General features: G+C 39.6%; 1 protein-coding gene across 1 annotated transcript; it reads right to left on the minus strand.

Moving 5' to 3' along the window:
- Positions 1–9140: 9140 nt before the first annotated feature.
- On the minus strand, positions 9141–11453 carry LOC121803238 (protein CHROMOSOME TRANSMISSION FIDELITY 7-like). The gene is made up of 6 exons (XM_042202925.1): positions 11255–11453; positions 10763–11000; positions 10577–10666; positions 10428–10496; positions 9870–10207; positions 9141–9549 (listed from the first exon to the last, which is right to left on the minus strand). The coding sequence occupies exons 1-6, from the start codon at positions 11422–11424 to the stop codon at positions 9411–9413; spliced, it is 1044 nt and encodes a 347-aa protein (XP_042058859.1). The 5' UTR covers positions 11425–11453; the 3' UTR covers positions 9141–9410.
- Positions 11454–18293: the final 6840 nt, after the last annotated feature.

Raw genomic sequence — 18293 nt, forward strand, 5'->3', positions numbered from 1 at the left:
TTCCGGATGTTGATGAAATCAAACTAAGGTTAGATAGTGCACTCCGTGCTCTCTATGCGGAATATGAAATGCGCTATAACACCGCTCACCAGGTACGTGCTCCTCCTAGTCCTTCCACATTTGATTTTGGTGGTGGGGAGTTTAGCAATGTCATGATTGACCCAGACGTAGTATCACAATTGCAAGATCTATACGGTACTACAACCAATAGGACTAGAGCGACTAGTGAGTTAGATATATATTTGGAATCGCGCTCTATTTTTCAAGATGCATGTCCTCCTACTCAACAAATTGACGTCCTTAATTGGTGGGGAACACATGACAAAGAGTTTCCGATACTATCCATCATGTCTAAGGAGATTTTCGCCGTTCCCGCTTCCACCGTCGCCGTTGAGCAAGCTTTTAGTGTCGGCGGTTATGTCCTAGACGACAAAAGGAGCAATCTCTCCGCCAAGAAGATGGAAGCCACTATGCTACTTGATGATTGGGCAAAGGCGGACATGAGAGCACAAGAGCCGGATTTCGACTTCCGTGTAGAGAGGGATGGTGAAGAATTTTCCTCCGATGGCAATGACGAGGTCAGAAGCGAGAGCACTCAACAATAGCAATGACGGGGGGCGGTGAACGGCGAGCACGGCCAACCAAATAGGTAAGCAAGGTAAGAGAACTACGTGGGCTTTGATTCCTCAATAAAATTGTGGATACGTAGGCAACTCAACTTAAATTTGAAAAGTTTAACTTTGAAAGTTTAAGTTGAGCTCAAGCCCCTTTTTAATTTCCCCCCCCCCCCATTTCATGTTTTTTTTATTTACGTTCACGAGTCCGACGACACTTGTAAATTATATTACATTGTTGTATGTTGTATACTTGTAGTTGTAGTTGTAGATGTATATGTATTGTAAATTGTAATGTATCGTTGTCCGTTACAACTCAAACTCAATAAAATTGATATCATTTTCTCCTTATTCGTCGTATTTCTATTTGAATTATACATTGTCTTGTACTCTTGTTCCAAATTGTTGTATAAATCCAAATTTCAAATTAAAAAAAAAAATCGAACCGCGAAACCGCCGGTTCCGAACCGGAACCGCCTAAACCGCCGGAAAAACCGGCGGTTCCGAACCGGAACCGGAACCGCCGGTTTTCGAACCGGAACCGTGAAATAGCCTCACGGTCCGGTTCCTGTTCCGTCTTCGACCAAATCGGAACCGGCGGTTCCGAACCGGAACCGTCCGGTTCCGAACCGTGGGCAACACTAAGTCGCGGTATTAATGTTTCTGCAATTTTGAAATAAGAAGAAAACCCCTAGGGGCATATGAGTCATCACAGCTTAAGTATCTATTGAACTAAAAGAAACCAAACATCTGAATAAGCATGGATTAAATATGTACTATATTTTACAACCAAACAACTGTAAATGGTAAGAATCATGCTTCTCCAAATTATAAACCAAATTGAAGCCCGAACCTATTAAAAACCCATCATAATAACCAAACGACTCCTAAATATACGTTACATGTAGCTCTTATATACAATGTGTTTTCAATGGGACCAAAAAATAATTCCACTTATATTTGAATATAAAAGCAAAGAAATTTTTCGAAATGTTAAGTCTTAATTTCACGATTCAAGAATTAAAAAACGAGTAAATCTTTAGAGCATCCACAACCGTGCTCTTGCCAGCGGCACGGTTGTGGGCCCGGGCGGTACTATTCATGCCTACTCTCTGGCAAGAACACAACACCCACAGCTGTGCTCTTCCGCAAGGACGAGCACAATTAATTTAAAATTCAATTAAACAAAAACATTTCCATAATACTAAAATTCATTAAAAAACCTAAATAATATTACAAATGACAAATAAAATAAAAACGACATAATTAAAATCCTAAAAATTAAAAATTACATAATTAAACTCCTAAAAATTAAAAATTACATAATTAAAATCCTAAAAATTGAGATTGAGAGAGTTGTTTAGTATAGTGTCATTTTTTGTGTTTGAAATGAGAGTATTTATAGATGAAAGTATGAATTTTGGGGTAAAAATAATGAAAAAAATGAATTAAAAGTGTGGAAAAAATGGATATATTTTATTAGGAAGTGAGACAATATTTTTTTTTATTAATTTTGAATTTTTCAGATTTTTTCGATTTTTTTAAAAAAATAATAATAAATGATAAATCAACGGGCCAATCAGAAGCTGCCACGTCACGCCTCGTGCTCTTGCCGTTGGCACGGACGTGCTCTATGCATAGAGCAGCGCCCTGCCAGCGGCAAGAGCGCAATGGTGGCGGAGCTGCTGGCAAGGACGGACGGTGAGCTGCTGCTCACTGTTGGGAATGCTCTTAGACTCAAAACGAATTTCATTTATACATGGAAATTCGTGGTAAAGATCCCACAATCGAGTAGAACTACTATGTTGGATAGAATTGTCAAAGAAAAATATCCATCATATTGACATGACTCGTGGGGCCATTTATTAAAACATTTCCCAGAAAGCGCAAATCAATATAGAATTTCCAACTTTCTAGTAACTCACTCACTCACTCCGGCTCAATAATCAATATTAGTATTTTAATTATTTTTTAAAATTCGAAAAAGTGAAAATAATTGGGGGAAAACGATTCAAAAAACAAAAGGAATAAGAGTTGAACAGCAATTTCTACCAACATCCGCCAAAAGTATGGCACCAAAACGAGGGCAATGTACAGAATCCTCCTCCCTACACTACTACTTCCTCTGTTTTCTAGTAGTAATACTTTCTACAAACTCAAAACATGAGAATTAAAACCCTAATTAATCCGAGACTAAATTCCAATTCTCGGCAAAAACATCCAACCTCTCGTGAAGTTGACGAAACAATCAACAAACTCTGGCACAATTCCTTCAAACATTTCTTGAATATAAACCACTCCGTATTATGCCCAATTGAACCACAAAAATTCTTAATTCCATTTAAACCACTTCACCCAATTCCATCAGACCCGTCTCTGAATCTGATCCTAAAACGTAAATAAAAAGAAAAACTAAATCGTGTAGTATCAGAGAACATGCCTCAAGGAGCCGGATTATTCGGCCGACAAATCGGCCCCAACGGCGCGGGTAGCCAGGTTATTACGGCGTCGTTTGCGCAGGGATGAAACGAAGGCGTTTTCCCATTCTTCTCCGCGTTCACACACTCCTCACAATACACTTTTCCAGTTTCAGTTTTCGTCATCATCATTGCCGAAGGATGATGGAAAGCATACCAATCATCATAATTAGGGCCGAGATCCATACCCGTCCCCGGGGGAGAGTTCTGACCCGAACTCCGGAAATAAGCAGCGTCCAAATTCCCCCTCGCCATTGCCATTTCATAATTCACTCTCTCAGACTGCAACCGGTCGTGAAACGGAACCTGCTGATTTCTCCGGAGCAATATCAGATTTTCCGGCGCCAAATGCATCGCCGGCCGGGGAAACTCGCTCCCCGGCAGTAAGTCGGCGAGATCGAGCCCGGTCATCGCCTTCTCCCTCCGATTCCTCGACTTCCTAGACCTCTTCAGCACGACCAGGAAGCAGCACTCCTTCTGACGGCAGATTAGAGCGAAGTTGACTTTCCCCGTGATCGGAATCCGGCGGCGGTCCTCCGAGAACGGCGACTTAGGGTTCTTCCTCCGGTCGACGAGGTAGATGGAGATTTGGTTGGGGGAAATCCCGATCTTCTGGCTTAGCATGAGTTGAAACGGCTTGTACTCGAGCGTCGGATCGACTCTGACCTCTCCGATGTTCATCTCCCGCTCGCCATCGAAAAACACCACCGGAAACGCCGGCCCACCGCCGCCTTCCACCATATCGTCAACCTAAATTTAAAAAAAAAGGAGAAGAATTTTGATCGAGAAATGTGGATATGGAGGTTATATATAAAGGGGGTGGGACGCCAAGGGTATTAAAATATGGCGGTGGGGGTATTTTGGGAATAGAGAAAGGAGAAACGCAGAGTTCGTGCAGTAGCTTCGAAAGAACGAGTACCGGAAATTCCTTGGCCTCCAAGCAATAAGTCTATTCAAATTTCTCATTTTAAAACTTTTTTTTATTTTTGTTATACTCTGTTTTATCGCAACTCTGTTGTAAGCATATGTTGATGGACGATTATGCCCCCAGCCTTCTTAATTTTTCAGACGAAAGTGGATTGGTAGTTTGGTACCCTTACCATGTCTCATAAGCCATCCACAACGCTGTCTCTTATCCGTCTCATCTCTTAACTATTCATGGCCCCACTGTACTTTTCACTCCATCTTTTAACTTAGAGACATAACATGCAACCTCCATCTATTATCCGTCTCTTAACCATCTCATCACTTAACAATTCATTCAATTTTATTTTTTATTTTTATTTCCAACAAATTCAATTAATAAAAACATACTTCATTAAATAAAATAAAATTATAACTTAAAATTCTTAAAAAATTTAAAAAAACATAATTAAAAATCCTAAAAAATGAAAAATACATAATTTAATTTCTTCCGCTCACTCTCTCTAAATTCAAAATCTCAAAGCTCAAAGAAGCAGACGAAAGATCATGTGCGTCTACCGGTTGCCAAATTTTGCCTAAATGTGCTCCATTAAATCATCTTAGAGTTGGGCGTGGGCGGTAGAATCACGTGTCCTTGCCCGAATAGACAACCGATCTTGTATAGACGGATGCACTCCACTGCGAGGCGGACTACTTGCGGTAGAGCTTCCCGGGGTTTCTGGGTCGAACCAATTTCCCGACTCAGGTCCTTCGTCGGCGACAATCATGTTGTGCAAGATTATGCACGTATACATGATGTCGACCATACTCTCCATAAACCACGTACGAGTCAGGGCTTTGATAATATTGAAGCGTGCTTGGAGAACCCCGAACCCCCTCTCCACATCCTTTCGAGCATCGTCCTGCTTCTGCGCAAAAAGAGCCTGTTTTTCGTTCACCGGCCTGTTGAACGTCTTCACGAAGGTTGGCCACTTCGGGTAGATGCCGTCGGCAAGATAGTACCCCATTTTATACCGCCGGTTGTTAGCGATGAAGTTGATGGCCGGCGCTTTACCATCCAAAACTTCGGCGAAGAGGTTGGATTGGGTGAGCACGTTGACATCGTTGTTCGACCCGGGGACCCCGAAGTACGCATGCCAAATCCATAGTCAGTAGTCGGCAACGGCCTCGAGTATAACGGTGGGGTGGGTGCCTTTGTGGCCGCTCGTGTATGACCCCCTCCTTGCCACATGGCAATTCTTCCATTGCCAATGCATGCAATCGACGCTGTCAAGCATCCCGGGGAATCCGTGCACTTCTTCATGAAGGTGGAGCAGAAACTGACAATCTGTCGTGCTTGGCTTCCGGAGAAATTCGTCGGTGAAGGCTACCCGGACACCTTTGCAGAATTGCATCAAGCACATTCTCCCAGTGCTTTCTCCAATGTGGAGGTATTCGTCGAACAAATCCGTCGTTTGTCCAGTCGCAAGCTGACGGATTATTGCCGTACATTTCTGCAACGTCGTGTGGCTGGGACGGCCAACGGCGTCGAACCCTTCTTGGAAGAACTCTTCCCGGGCTGCCAATGTATTTGCGATGTGGAGAAATAGCGGTTTCCGCATGCGGAAACGGCAACGGAAGTAGGTGTCTCCCCATACCGGGTTATCACAGAAGTAGTCGCGTACTAACCTTGCGGCGGCTTCCTCCCGGTTACGATGGATGTAAGTCCGGGATCGTCTTTGGGGCGGCGCGACTTCCTTCGCCTCCCTACGTCGATCTTCTTCATGTGATTCTTCCATTATTCGATGCATTTGCTCAAATGGATCCATGAATGAATTAACTTTGGTAGAAGAATAAAAGAGATTAATTGAGATGAAAATTGGAGAGGAAATGGAGATGATTTGAGAAGAATAGATGTGTGTTTGTGTGTGCAATGAGGATGAAATAGGAGTATTTATAGAGTAAAAAAATAAAAAAAAGGAAAATGACCGTTTTTAATTTTTATATAAAATTCAATTTTTTTTTAAAAAATGATTTATTGCGTCAGCGTGACGAAGCACACTCGCGGGCCGGCGAATGGGTGTCAAGCATGGCGCCGGAGCGCGCCACCTCCAGCGAGGGACGGGCGTCTCGACGGGCTAGGGACGAGACGGGGACGAGACGGGACGCTGCAACGCATCCCGCGCCCGTCTCGTCTCGGAGGGATGAGATAAGGGACGCCGCGAGACGCGTTGCGGGTGCACTAAAGTTGTCTTTGGTGTTCCATATTTCCAAATCCACACTATAGTTTCATTTTGTTTGCTATAGTTTCATTAAAATTATTTCATTGTTGGTTTATGGATTCGGTAGTTTTGGATATGATGTCTCCAGACTATAATTTTTACGTCATGAATAATGAAATTTAAAGAGAAAATGTATTTCTCTATTATTTAGTTTTGATTTTGTATAAAATAGTGTATATTCAAGAATATTTAGGCAGATAAACCATTTTATTTCAATAAAGAAATCAAAGATTCAGTCCTCTAATTCAGAAAAATTAAATGATAACTTAATAGCAAAATGAAAGTGAATTCATCTATAATGATAGTATAACAGAAAGAATCAAATAAATTCTCATTTTGAGACTCATATCTAAATATAAAAAAATTTGTTCTTCCTATAGTATTCTCAATTTCTCATTTTCACACGAGAACCAGTAGCCATAAAAAACATTTTTGATTGGGGTAGAAGATCATAGGGTAACTAAACAAAGGGTAACTTTACTCTAATTTTATATAGCTCCACAAACAGTAAAATGAAAAACCAATTGAAAAAATATTGCACAGGCGATAAGGCCCATTCTTTAGTAATAATGCAGAGATATATTTAGTTCCGATACTTCAAATAAAAGGAGCCTCGGAAAGTTTTTTTAAAAACTTAAATGCTCACTTAGTATTAAAGAAAAAAAAATATCACCTGTTTCAACAGACAACATATTTGACTGGGGTAAAAGTAAAATCGATGCACATTTGGGTAAGGCCTTTTAGTACAAACCATCCATTATCCATACATGGAATTGCATCCAAAATGAAGCTCAATTTCATCTTAGCTTAGCCTAAGAGCACCCGCAACGCGGGCCGTGGGCGTTCCGCGTTTCGTTCCTCCGGAACGAAACCGTAGCGGAACGCGTTGCGGCGCTACGTTTCGTCACGGTTCCGTGCCCATGCCGTCCCGGGTGCCGTTGGCACGAGACGCGGCACGGTCTGTGCCGCCACGCGCTTCGGCGACGTGGCTCTCCCCGCGACGTGCGCGACGCCCACTCGCTGCCCCGCGAGTGGGCGTCGTCACGGTGACGCAATAATTCGATTTTTTTTTAAAAATAATCAAATTTAAAAAAAAATACTTTTATTTATAAAAATTGTTTTTATAATTAAAAACAATTTTTACAAATAAATGAATACAAAAAATTCGTAATATCCCATATAAATTTGATGGACTTGCGAATTTATGAAACCATTCTTGGTTGTTTCTCTTTTATAGAGACAACCTTGAATGTTTTATGTTCCACTTTCGATGTGGGACAAACTCATTCTTGGTTGTTTCTCTTTTATAGATACAACCTTGAATGTTTTATGTTCCACTTTCGATGTGGGACAAACTCATTATTGGTTGTTTCTCTTTTATAGAGACATCCTTGAATGTTTTATGTTTCACTTTCGATGTGAGATAAAATCATTCTTGGTGGTTTCTCTTTTATAGAGACATTCTTGAATGTTTTATGTTTCACTTTCGATGTGGGACAAACTCATTCTTGGTTGTTTCTCTTTTATAGATACAACCTTGAATGTTTTTATGTTTCACTTTCGATGTGGGACAAACTCATTCTTGGTTGTTTCTCTTTTATAGATACAACCTTGAATGTTTTATGTTCCACTTTCGATGTGGGATAAAATCATTCTTGGTTGTTTCTCTTTTATAGAGACATCCTTGAATGTTTTATGTTTCACTTTCGATGTGGGACAAACTCATTCTTGGTTGTTTCTCTTTTATAGATACAACCTTGAATGTTTTATGTTCCACTTTCGATGTGGGATAAAAACATTCTTGGTGGTTTCTCTTTTATAGATACAACCTTGAATGTTTTTATGTTTCACTTTCGCTGTGGGACAAACTCATTCTTGGTTGTTTCTCTTTTATAGATACAACCTTGAATGTTTTATGTTCCACTTTCGATGTGGGATAAAATCATCCTTGGTTGTTTCTCTTTTATAGAGACATCCTTGAATGATTTTGTCCCACATCGAAAGTGAAACATAAAACATTTAAGGATGTCTCTATAAAATTGTATTTTAAATTATGTCATTTTTTTAGGATTTTAATTATGTCTTTTTTTATTTTTTTGAATTTTAAGTTGTATTTATATTTTATGTTGTAATGTTATTTTAATTTTAATGAAGTGTGTTTGTTTTAATTGAATTGGATTGGAAATAAAAATAAAAAATGAAATTGAATGAATAGTAATTTAAGGAACGGTTAAGGAACGGATAAGAAACGGAGGGTTGCAGATTCCGTTCCTTAGTTAAGGAATGGAGTAAAAAAGTACAGTGGGACCCTCAAATAGTGGTTTAAGGAACGAGATAGGAACGGTATAGGAACAGCGTTGTGGATGGCCTAATGGTCATAACTGGAGAATGAATTTTCACTGTATAATTAATCCTGATATTTCAAATAAACGGAGAGCTCGAAAAGATTTTATTAAAATTAAATGCCCATTTATGAAAGAAAAAAAATTATCACTCGTGATACATTATAAATATACCACTACATACATTATGAATATTAGGTGCATGAAATTAGCAACATTGAAACTACAATGTAGACACAATCATAAACAAAACAAAACACTCTGCCTACAAGCTTATTGGATATTGATTTTAATTCAGATCTTAAACCCTCACATATTTGTTAATTGTAATATTCTATAGGCTTTAAATTTGCTCATTAATTTCTTTGGAAATTACTTTAGCTACAAAAAACAGGATATTAACATGGAATCTTCCTTGACTGCATTAAACATCCAAATAGTGTTCAATTCGAGAATAAATCAGTTAAAGAATTAGTGATCAACACAGGGCAAAGTAACAAGTCAGAGGTCAAAGGAATTTATTTCTTCATTTCATTATGAAATTATCAAGCCATTACCTGATCAAACACGACAAACTATTTCAAACAGATTTTATCTAACTATCATAAAGTTGAAACTAAGATATTTCTACATTCAAAGAATGAAGAATCTATATACCTTGTTCAGTAAAAACTGAAAAATAGGACCATATAACAAAAATTGGGAAGGAAAACTTAAAAGGAAAGTAGCAAGACTAGATTTGGAAGAAGCATTTAATTGGATCATAACTTAAAAAGAAAATTTAAATAACCTTTAGTCCATATTAGCGGTCGTGTAGACCAAAAAAGAATTTGTTCTTGTGTAGCTGGACATCAAAGCTTTCCCAAGTGTGGTTGGTTGAGAAAATGCTAAATCTGTATGGTTGAGAACCATGCTTGTGCAGAAACTATTCCTGTAACAAAAGAAAATTCTATATCAAATTATGGTTCTTGAGAATCAAGAGCAAAGGTTCGGCTGATGCAGTACAAGTGAAAGTGAACTGGTTTAATTTAAATGTGAACTCATTTCCAAGACTTTAAAAAATTAGATGGCTAGGTGCCTAAAGGATATTTGATCCAACACCTTGAAGATCTGGTGTAAAAAGCAGAACATCACCCTTACATTTGATTATATAACTTGTTTTCATCGATACAAACCTGATAATAATGTTATTTTTCTAATTAACTAATCTAATGAACAAAAGCAAGAGAACTGAATGAACAACAAATTTACCTTGCTGCATCAAGCAAACTTCTAGCTATGTTCTTCCTTCTGTTAGAAGGAGAGACCCAAATGGCTCTAATACCGCAAAGAGCTGGTACAGCCTCGTTCTTGCACAAAACCATTCCATCATGAGTTCCTTCGTCTGGATGTTTGAAACGTTCCTTTTTTATGACTTCCCTCTGTAGACTAACAACACCAAATTGAAGGGTGGAAGAGGTCCTCTTTTTTTCCTTGACAGGAAAGTGACTTTTTTCACCCAGTGAGCTTGAGAGTAACTTGTAGGCCTTAACTATTGGCTCGGCAACTAGACATCCACATACTCTTTGCAATGAAATAAATAGATATACCTGTTATCATACAAAATGCATATATTTCATGCTACTTGCAAACTAGATGCCAAGAAGTTATCTTGCATTACATATGATGCTTGAGATTCTAGTTTTCAAGGAGAAGAAAATTGATAAACAAATTAACAAAAGATCCATCACTGTTCTTGATGCTTACGCAATTACTAATTCTTAATATCATGAAGAATTAAGCATTGGAGAGTATAGTATACTTGAATACCTTACTCTGCTTATTTAGTATCCACCCCTCTCCAAGCTCTGTTTCCATCATCCTCACAACATCTTCAACCTGCATTCATACCAAATCAACCACTAGAGCTCCAAAAAATGAGGAGTAAATCAAACATAAGCTCTTTATCCATCCAGTACCTTTTTGAACTGAGACGGAGGATCACCATCTTGCACCAAGATTATGCGCCCCTTGTCAAGTTCATCTATAACTCTTTCATTGCGCCAACCCTTTATTTATAAACCACAATCACAGAAGACTAAAATATACTAGCATTCATTTAACTACCAAGCAGCATATGAAAAGAAAACACAAATTACAACTACCTTAAAAGGTAACCCATGGGTGTAGTTCTTGTGAAATGTTCTGTGGACCTTTTCATCTTCTTCATCACCAGCAGCATACTGGAAACTACACACTTTACATGTATGCAATAGAAAATCTGACTGTCCAACTTTTAAGAACATCTGTGCATAATTCCTCTTCTTATTTAGAACTTGGCTACTCTTGCCTTGCTTCAATTTGGTATGCTTGTCCTCAAGTTCTTGTCCTTTTGATGTTTCTCTGCAGATAAATCGTTTTAAATCATAGTGGTCATTTGCTAACATCTTCTATCTAAGAGTTGAAAGAAAATTTCCTTCCCCAAAAAAAACCTAAAACAGAGAACAGATATGCTAGAACTGCAAGAGTGCAAAAGCTCATTGAAACCCCCAATTCCCTCAATTTAAACCCTTAAAAGGTTAACACCCACATAGATTAATCGAATGTATCTAAACGAGATAAATTCAAGTGATATGCACACAAACGACGAGAATTACCCTTCTAGACGACCAGAATGCGAGCGTTTACAGGAGATATCGGATTCTGTTTCGGCGGTTGATTTTCCGGCAACGGCGTCACATAAATCAACGGAAAATGGAGATGACTCCGGAGATTCCGGTGGGTAAGAAGGCGACGGCCTGAAGAAAGCGTTGATCTTTGGCTGCATCTCCGTCGATTTAGTTTAGCTTCTTCAATTTGTTTCGATGTTAGTGTTGCAGAGCCGGTGACTATAAAGCATTAAACACAGAATTTCGTTTCGCGCCAAAATCTTTTTATACTTTTTCGCTTTATTAATATTAGAGTATAGTACTATTTTGATACTAAATATATGACCGATTTATGATTTTGATCAAAAACATTTATTTTTCAAAAATCGAATCCAAAACATATGAAAATGATGTCGAATAGGTCCTTTTTGACGGTATCCACCAACGGTGACGGTCAACCGTCATTTAGGCCAATTTTGACCCGATTAGACTTAATATGAGGTTATTAGTAGCTTAATATTATGTTAATTATTTTGCTTAGGGTCTGTTTGATAGCATAGAATAGCCCTAAAAACACCCATTTTCTGGTCAAACTCCAGTGTTTGATGACAATTGAAGATTTTCGCATAGGCCCATGAAGAGGCGCGTGGCCCGCCCAAGCGCATGAAACTATTCTTGTGTACATCAGTTAATTTATCGGGGCTTTCTCACCCGATTAGTTTCTTACTTTGAAAGCTGTGTCTAGAAAATAAAAATCTACCACTACTGCACCTCCATCAATTTACTCATTTGCAAATCATTTTTCAAAGTTTCTTCACCAGATAGTTTGAAATCGAGGTGGGAGATGTTGTTGGTCGTTGGATAAGGTCCTCGAATGTATTTCTGATTCCTTCTAGAAGACAGCCTCCCGTCGAAGCAGCATATGATGTATTGGGGTGTTGATATCGTTCAAGTTCACTGATTTATAAGCCATTGAATTGGGATATTTCTTATAAAAAAATTGATAGATATCATAAAGGGAGCCCATGGCAAAAGAAATCACAAGCCCTCAATAGAAGCTTTGTCTCCTTGCACCTTTGATGATAATTGCTTCTCGGTGAGAGGTGAAAAAAGGAATGGCGGCTGATGCAAAAAATTGAAAAGTCTGGTTGTTAGGTCTTGGTGGGGGCAAAAATAGAAAATCACCATTGATTTTAGGGGTAGAAATGTTAATTAACTTTTAATACAATATCAATAAACACGTGTCAAGCATTGGGAAATGTCCAGCAATTCTGAGGTTTATCAGACTTAAAAGTATAAATTCATTTTCTCTTGTTTTCTTGGTCAAAATCTTATTTTATTTCTTAACATAGTTTGACCGACATTTTCCTCACGAGAGTATCAAACACGTCCTAAATAATTTAATTTTTAATATTTTGAATATGAAAAGAAACTCTTTAACTCTCTCTCTCTCTCTTGCTAAAATGAATCGTCACTCTCTCTCTTCTATCTTCTCTCTTGTCACTCTCGTCACTCTCCTAAGAAGAACAAGAACCCTAGTTTAGGATTTCGACCAAGAACAGCCCGATTCCGACCGATTATTGTTGGTTTCCATGAGTTGGAAGTCGCCCTACCCTAGCTCCCGTTCCATCGAAGGTCTCGGCGACGTTAAAAAAGCATATGCGAGGAAGAGGAAGTTCAAACATGGACACCCGCCTGACACCGAAGATGGTCCGTCGGCTGATTCGTCGAAGCAAAACAAACAAGGGTCTTCGTCGGCATCGGGATTTGTGGGTTCTAACCCTAGCTCTCACGACGAAGAAGAAACAAGGCAGACATTGAACCCTAGTTCTTCAGACGGTGACCATCGAGCTTCCCCAGAAAGCGACCCTGATTTTGAGAGGAGGAAGAAGTCTCGATATCCCCCTCCCCGTCTGTGTCCGTCGAAGCCGCCGCACCATCTACTTCATCCTACTGAATCGAGACGGCCTCCGCATCCGCCTCCTCCACCTGAAGATCGAGTTCCTGAATTTCATTCAGAAGGTAAAGTTGTTTGAAATTTGTTTGACTTTGTTGGGGTAAAGTTTAAAATATGTAACGGATTTCATGTTTGTTTACTAGGGTTTGCATTTATTGGTTGTGGTGTATTGAATGTGGTGTTGTATTTATTAAGTTGTCCCATTGAATAGGATTTGGGTATATGCCAATGATTTAGAGAATTTTTAGGGTTTGGTGTTATGCGAAAAGGGTTTATTTGTCTGGATTCAATTGTGACTTGTAAAGGGTGTTAAAGGGTGTTATGTGGACTGGGTGTTGGGGAACTAGACGACATGAGACCATTTTTGTTGTCTGTAAATGTTTAGGACTAAGCTGATATGTTTAGCATATATATGGGACCAATATGTTATCTTATATTGTTTAGCTATGATGACTGATATCATTATACACGTATTCATTCAGATGGGACCTTCGTTACAAGATTGCATTACAATGGTGTCCTTGAGGAAGGGTTTGGGAAGAATTATGTCAATGGTGAGCTTCAGTATGTTCACAGTTGCGATCCAGACAGATGATCCAAACTCGAGGTTTATGATGTCTTAGAAAAGCTGGGGCTTGATGTGACTGGGTTAGAGTACTATTATCGGATTCCAAGGATGAGCTTCAAGGATGGAATTGTGCGGCTTTTTGACAACAAGTCTGCAATCGAGATGATAGAGCTAGGGGTCAGTGTTGGGGTGATAGATGTGTATGTAATTCACCCAGGGGGTGTGGTGATTGATAGTGTTAAGGAGCCTGTTACCGAGGTGTTAACAACGGAAAAAATTTCAAGTCCAGTTTGAGAGTGTAGAGGTGGTTTAACCGCACATGAAAATGATGAAAGTGAAGAGGATGGTAATGCTAAGGGGTCTGGTGATGTTGATGCTGGTGGGTCTGGTGATGGTGGTGATGGGGGATCTGATGATGGTGATGATGAGGGATTTGATGAAGGTGAGGGTCAGGGATCTGATGAAGGGGAGGGTCAGGGAGCTTGTGAAGGTAAGGGTGAGGGTGAGGGAGTTGGTAGAGATGATTGGTTAGTACAGAGTTCAGCCAGTGATTACGAGATGGATATAGACAGTGAGAAGGAGTCAAAAGAAGAGAGAGTTGTGGCTGTGAAATGTAAGGGGAATGGGAAGGGGAAGGGAAAGGGGAGGGGAACTGGAAAGGGGAAGGGAAAGGCTAAGGGTGTTGGAAAGGGAAAAGGGAAAGCTGATGCGAAGGGAAAAACAAAGGGAAAGGCTAAGGGAAAAGGGAAGGCTGATGTTGATGTTGATGGTGACAACACGGGGCAGCCTACATTTGTAGACAGTGACTACGATCTATGTGATAAGGAAGAGGACAACATCATGACGGCTCAAGTTGAGGGATGGAAGAATGTGATGAATTCCATGAGAGTCCTTAGTGATTTAGATGATGGTGGGTAAAGTAACAATTTTCGCAGTGACTCACCTAGCTCGGGTGCAAGTGAGGATGACTTGGCGGGTGCAAGCCTGGTACGGATATAAATGATCCAAGGTTGGAAGTAGGGTTGCGGTTCAATTCCAAGGAAGATTTTGCAGAACTAATTCGTCATCAAGGTGTCAAGTTGGGTAAGAAGTTGAGGCTCAAGAAGAATGACAAAATTCATTGTTTTGCTTGTTGCAATTCCCTAGGATGGCGGTTGCTCAGTTTGTGGAGAAGGTGCAATTTGAGTTGAAGATAACCATTTCTGTGGGAAAGGCGAAGCGTGCAATGGCACGTGCGAGGAGGCTGATCGAGGATGATACAATCAAGTAGTACAAGAGGCTGCATGATTATAGGGCAGAGATTTTGAGGGAAAATCCAGGGAGCACCGTTGTCCTAGCAACTAGGCTCATGTCGGATGGGAACGACAAGTTCAATGGAATCTACATAGCTTATGAAACTTGTAAGACTTCCTTCAAGCAGCACTGCATGCGCATCATATGGTTGCCACCTCAAAGGACAAGGGAAGGGCATACTACTCACTGCCATTGGATTAGACCCGAACGATCAGATCTTTCCCATCGCATATAGTGTTGTAGCCATTGAGAACACTGATACTTGGAGCTAGTTTTTGAATTTCTTGGTAAAGGATTTGGACATCAAGGATTCGAGCAAGTGGACATTCATCTCCGATAGACAGAAGGTACAGAATTAAATTGTAAAGTAATCAGTTAACTATTAGCTAATGTTATTTCTTCGTCATGGGCAGGGCCTGATCAATGCCGTCCGAAGCTGCTGCTATAATGCCGAACACCGCTTTTGTGTGTGGCATATGCACAACAACTTCAAAAAGGTTTTCCCGTCCCCGACGCTAAAAGATAAGATATGGGAAGCAGCTCGTGCAACAAACGTATATGCCTTCAACAAGGTCATGGATTAGTTGAAAGAGCTGAACACGGTTGCGCACACGTGGCTGACCTCGCACACAACCAAGGAGAGTTGGAGCCGAGCTTTCTTTGGTTTTGAGGCCAATTGTGACATTCTAGTCAACAACATTTCAGAATGTTACAACAGAGTCCTCTTGTTTGCACGGGAGAAGCCTTTGTATGGCATGCTAGAATGCATTCGCATGTATTTGATGGACATGTTCACCTTCCAACGGAAGATGGCTGCAAAGTTGGAGGATTGTGTCGGGCCCAAGATACGGAAGAAGCTTGAGAAGATAAAATAAAAGATTGGAGATTGTATGGTGAGAGAGGCTGGTGAATGGGTGTATCAGGTGAACACCAAATTCAATGAGCAGTTCGTGGTCGATATACGGGATCGGACTTGCAGCTATAGGCATTGGATGTTGACCGGGTTACCAAGCCAACACGCTATTGCTGCTATTGAGATGACAGGCGAGGATGTGGACTCATTTGTAGCTAAATGGTACTCAACGGAGACGTTGCAATTGGTGTATGCGCCCGTCATCTACCCGGTACATGGACCAGATATGTGGCCGAGGACTCCCCATCCCGATATCGTTCCACCAGACCTTACACGATTGCTCGGACGTCCGAAGGGAGCAAGGCAAAAAACGGCTGAAGAACTAGCTGGAAGAAGTAAAGTCAAAGCAAAGGCAGCAAAGACAGCCCGTCGACTTGTCACAGCCCGGGATGAGGAGGATGGACGCCAGAGAATGTCGAGGAAGGGGCTGATGTTGGAGTACAAGTATCGGCTTTTGTGGTGAAAAAGGACACAACAAAAGGAGATGTCCTCAAGGCATTCAATTGGGCAAACTGAAAGGTATAACTTCTTTTTTGAACTATTTTCATTCAATTGTAAACCATAATCATTGACACTTCTTTTCTAAACTATTTGTAGGGCCAACGGTTAGGAAGGAGCGTAATCGTGATGAAGAACAACCGACTTGTACGTTGTGCCGCCAACCCGGCCACAATAGGGAAAGTTGTTCAAGTGTGTTTGATGTTGGCATGCTGCTTTAAAAATCGTTTGTCATGTTGTGTAACAAATACAATGAATACTTGGTGATTTTTGGGGTTGTATAGTTTTTTGGCATTGATGGTGTTAATATTGATGCAGTGCCTTATGACAATATTTTTTTGTGGATGTAATTCGACACCGGCTGTGGTTGTGTTTGAGTTTTGTTGGTGGTAAGATAGATGCAGTACCTTATAACAATGTCTTTTTGATCGTGTAAATGTTCATGACCAATTCGAAGTAGAAAATGAATATGAAAGACCACTTTGTATTGTATTTTGTTGTCCATTTATTGGTTCAATTTGATGTCAGTTTATTGACATTGACATAGTCAACGAAGAAATATTCTCATACGAAGAAGCAATCACATAATGTATGAAACCAACATCAACTCCAATTTTTTTTGCTTGTAAGTCTGCATTGGGTGTGGTTAAATGTTCAAGACCAAGTGGAAGTAAATAATTTATATGGACTACTTTGCCTTGCATTTTAGGGTTCTCCAATTACTTGAATCAGTTTGATTTCTGCTGATTTTCTAGGAAGAATAAGAAGGATTCCCTTCAAAATTCAAATAGGAACAAAAAATTAGGGTTTTCAAACACTCCATCATCAAATTACTTGAACATACACAAAAGTGTTACAACAACAACAAAACAAAAAACAAAGCTCAAAGCATTCACTAATTTCTGAAAAGGGGGAAGAAATTTGAATGAAATTAAGTGTTGGAAAGAGAAATTATATTACCCAAATTTCCTCATTTTCATTTAACATTTTCAGGATTTTAATTTAACAATCTGAAAATTTTAAAAAAAATTAATTAACTACAGTAATTAAAATCAGCTAATCGGGTCAAAATTGGCCTAAATGACGGTTGACTGTCACAGTTGACGGAAACCGTCAAAAAGGACCTATTCGGCATTTTCATATGTTTTGGATTCGATTTTAAAAAATTGAATGTTTTGGACCAAAATCATAAATCGGCCATATGTTTAGGACCAAAATAGTACTTTACTCTTAATACTAGTGCTAGGATAAAATAAGAATAAATTCTTTTGTACTTTTTCTGTTTTTCACTCAACTCGATCGAAACCGAATTCACCGATGAATCGAAAACTGAACTAAACCGAAATGGTATGAAATTTCAAAAAACCAAAAAATCTAAACAGTATAAACATCAAAGTAATTAAGTTTTCAAGTTTATGGAAATATTATTCAATAGTTTTTGGGAGGTTGCATTTACTTCTTTTAGTAAATCTCAATGAGTGAAAACGAGAGGGAGGGCGACGGCGGGCTGAAGTTGGAGACGATTCAGATTTCAGAGATATAGAGAATGGAGAGGGGAGGGAGCTAGGCCGTCTGAAATATTATTCTTTTAGAGTTGGATCGATTTGAATTTTCAGTTTTTGAATTTTTTTCACTCACTCCTATTGCAACTGCCCATGTCATAGGGTTGCTCACTTTTCCATTTTAGTGAGGGGAGTTCTTTGAATTTACTCCCTCCATAGTCCATGCCTCACTAAGTATGACAATACTTTTCGGCACGGATTTTAAGAATTTAAAGAAAATGAAATTTCATTAGTCAAGTGGAGAAAATAAAGTAATA

This window comes from Salvia splendens, chromosome 1 (assembly GCF_004379255.2).
Source record: "Salvia splendens isolate huo1 chromosome 1, SspV2, whole genome shotgun sequence".
Lineage (NCBI taxonomy): Eukaryota > Viridiplantae > Streptophyta > Magnoliopsida > Lamiales > Lamiaceae > Salvia > Salvia splendens.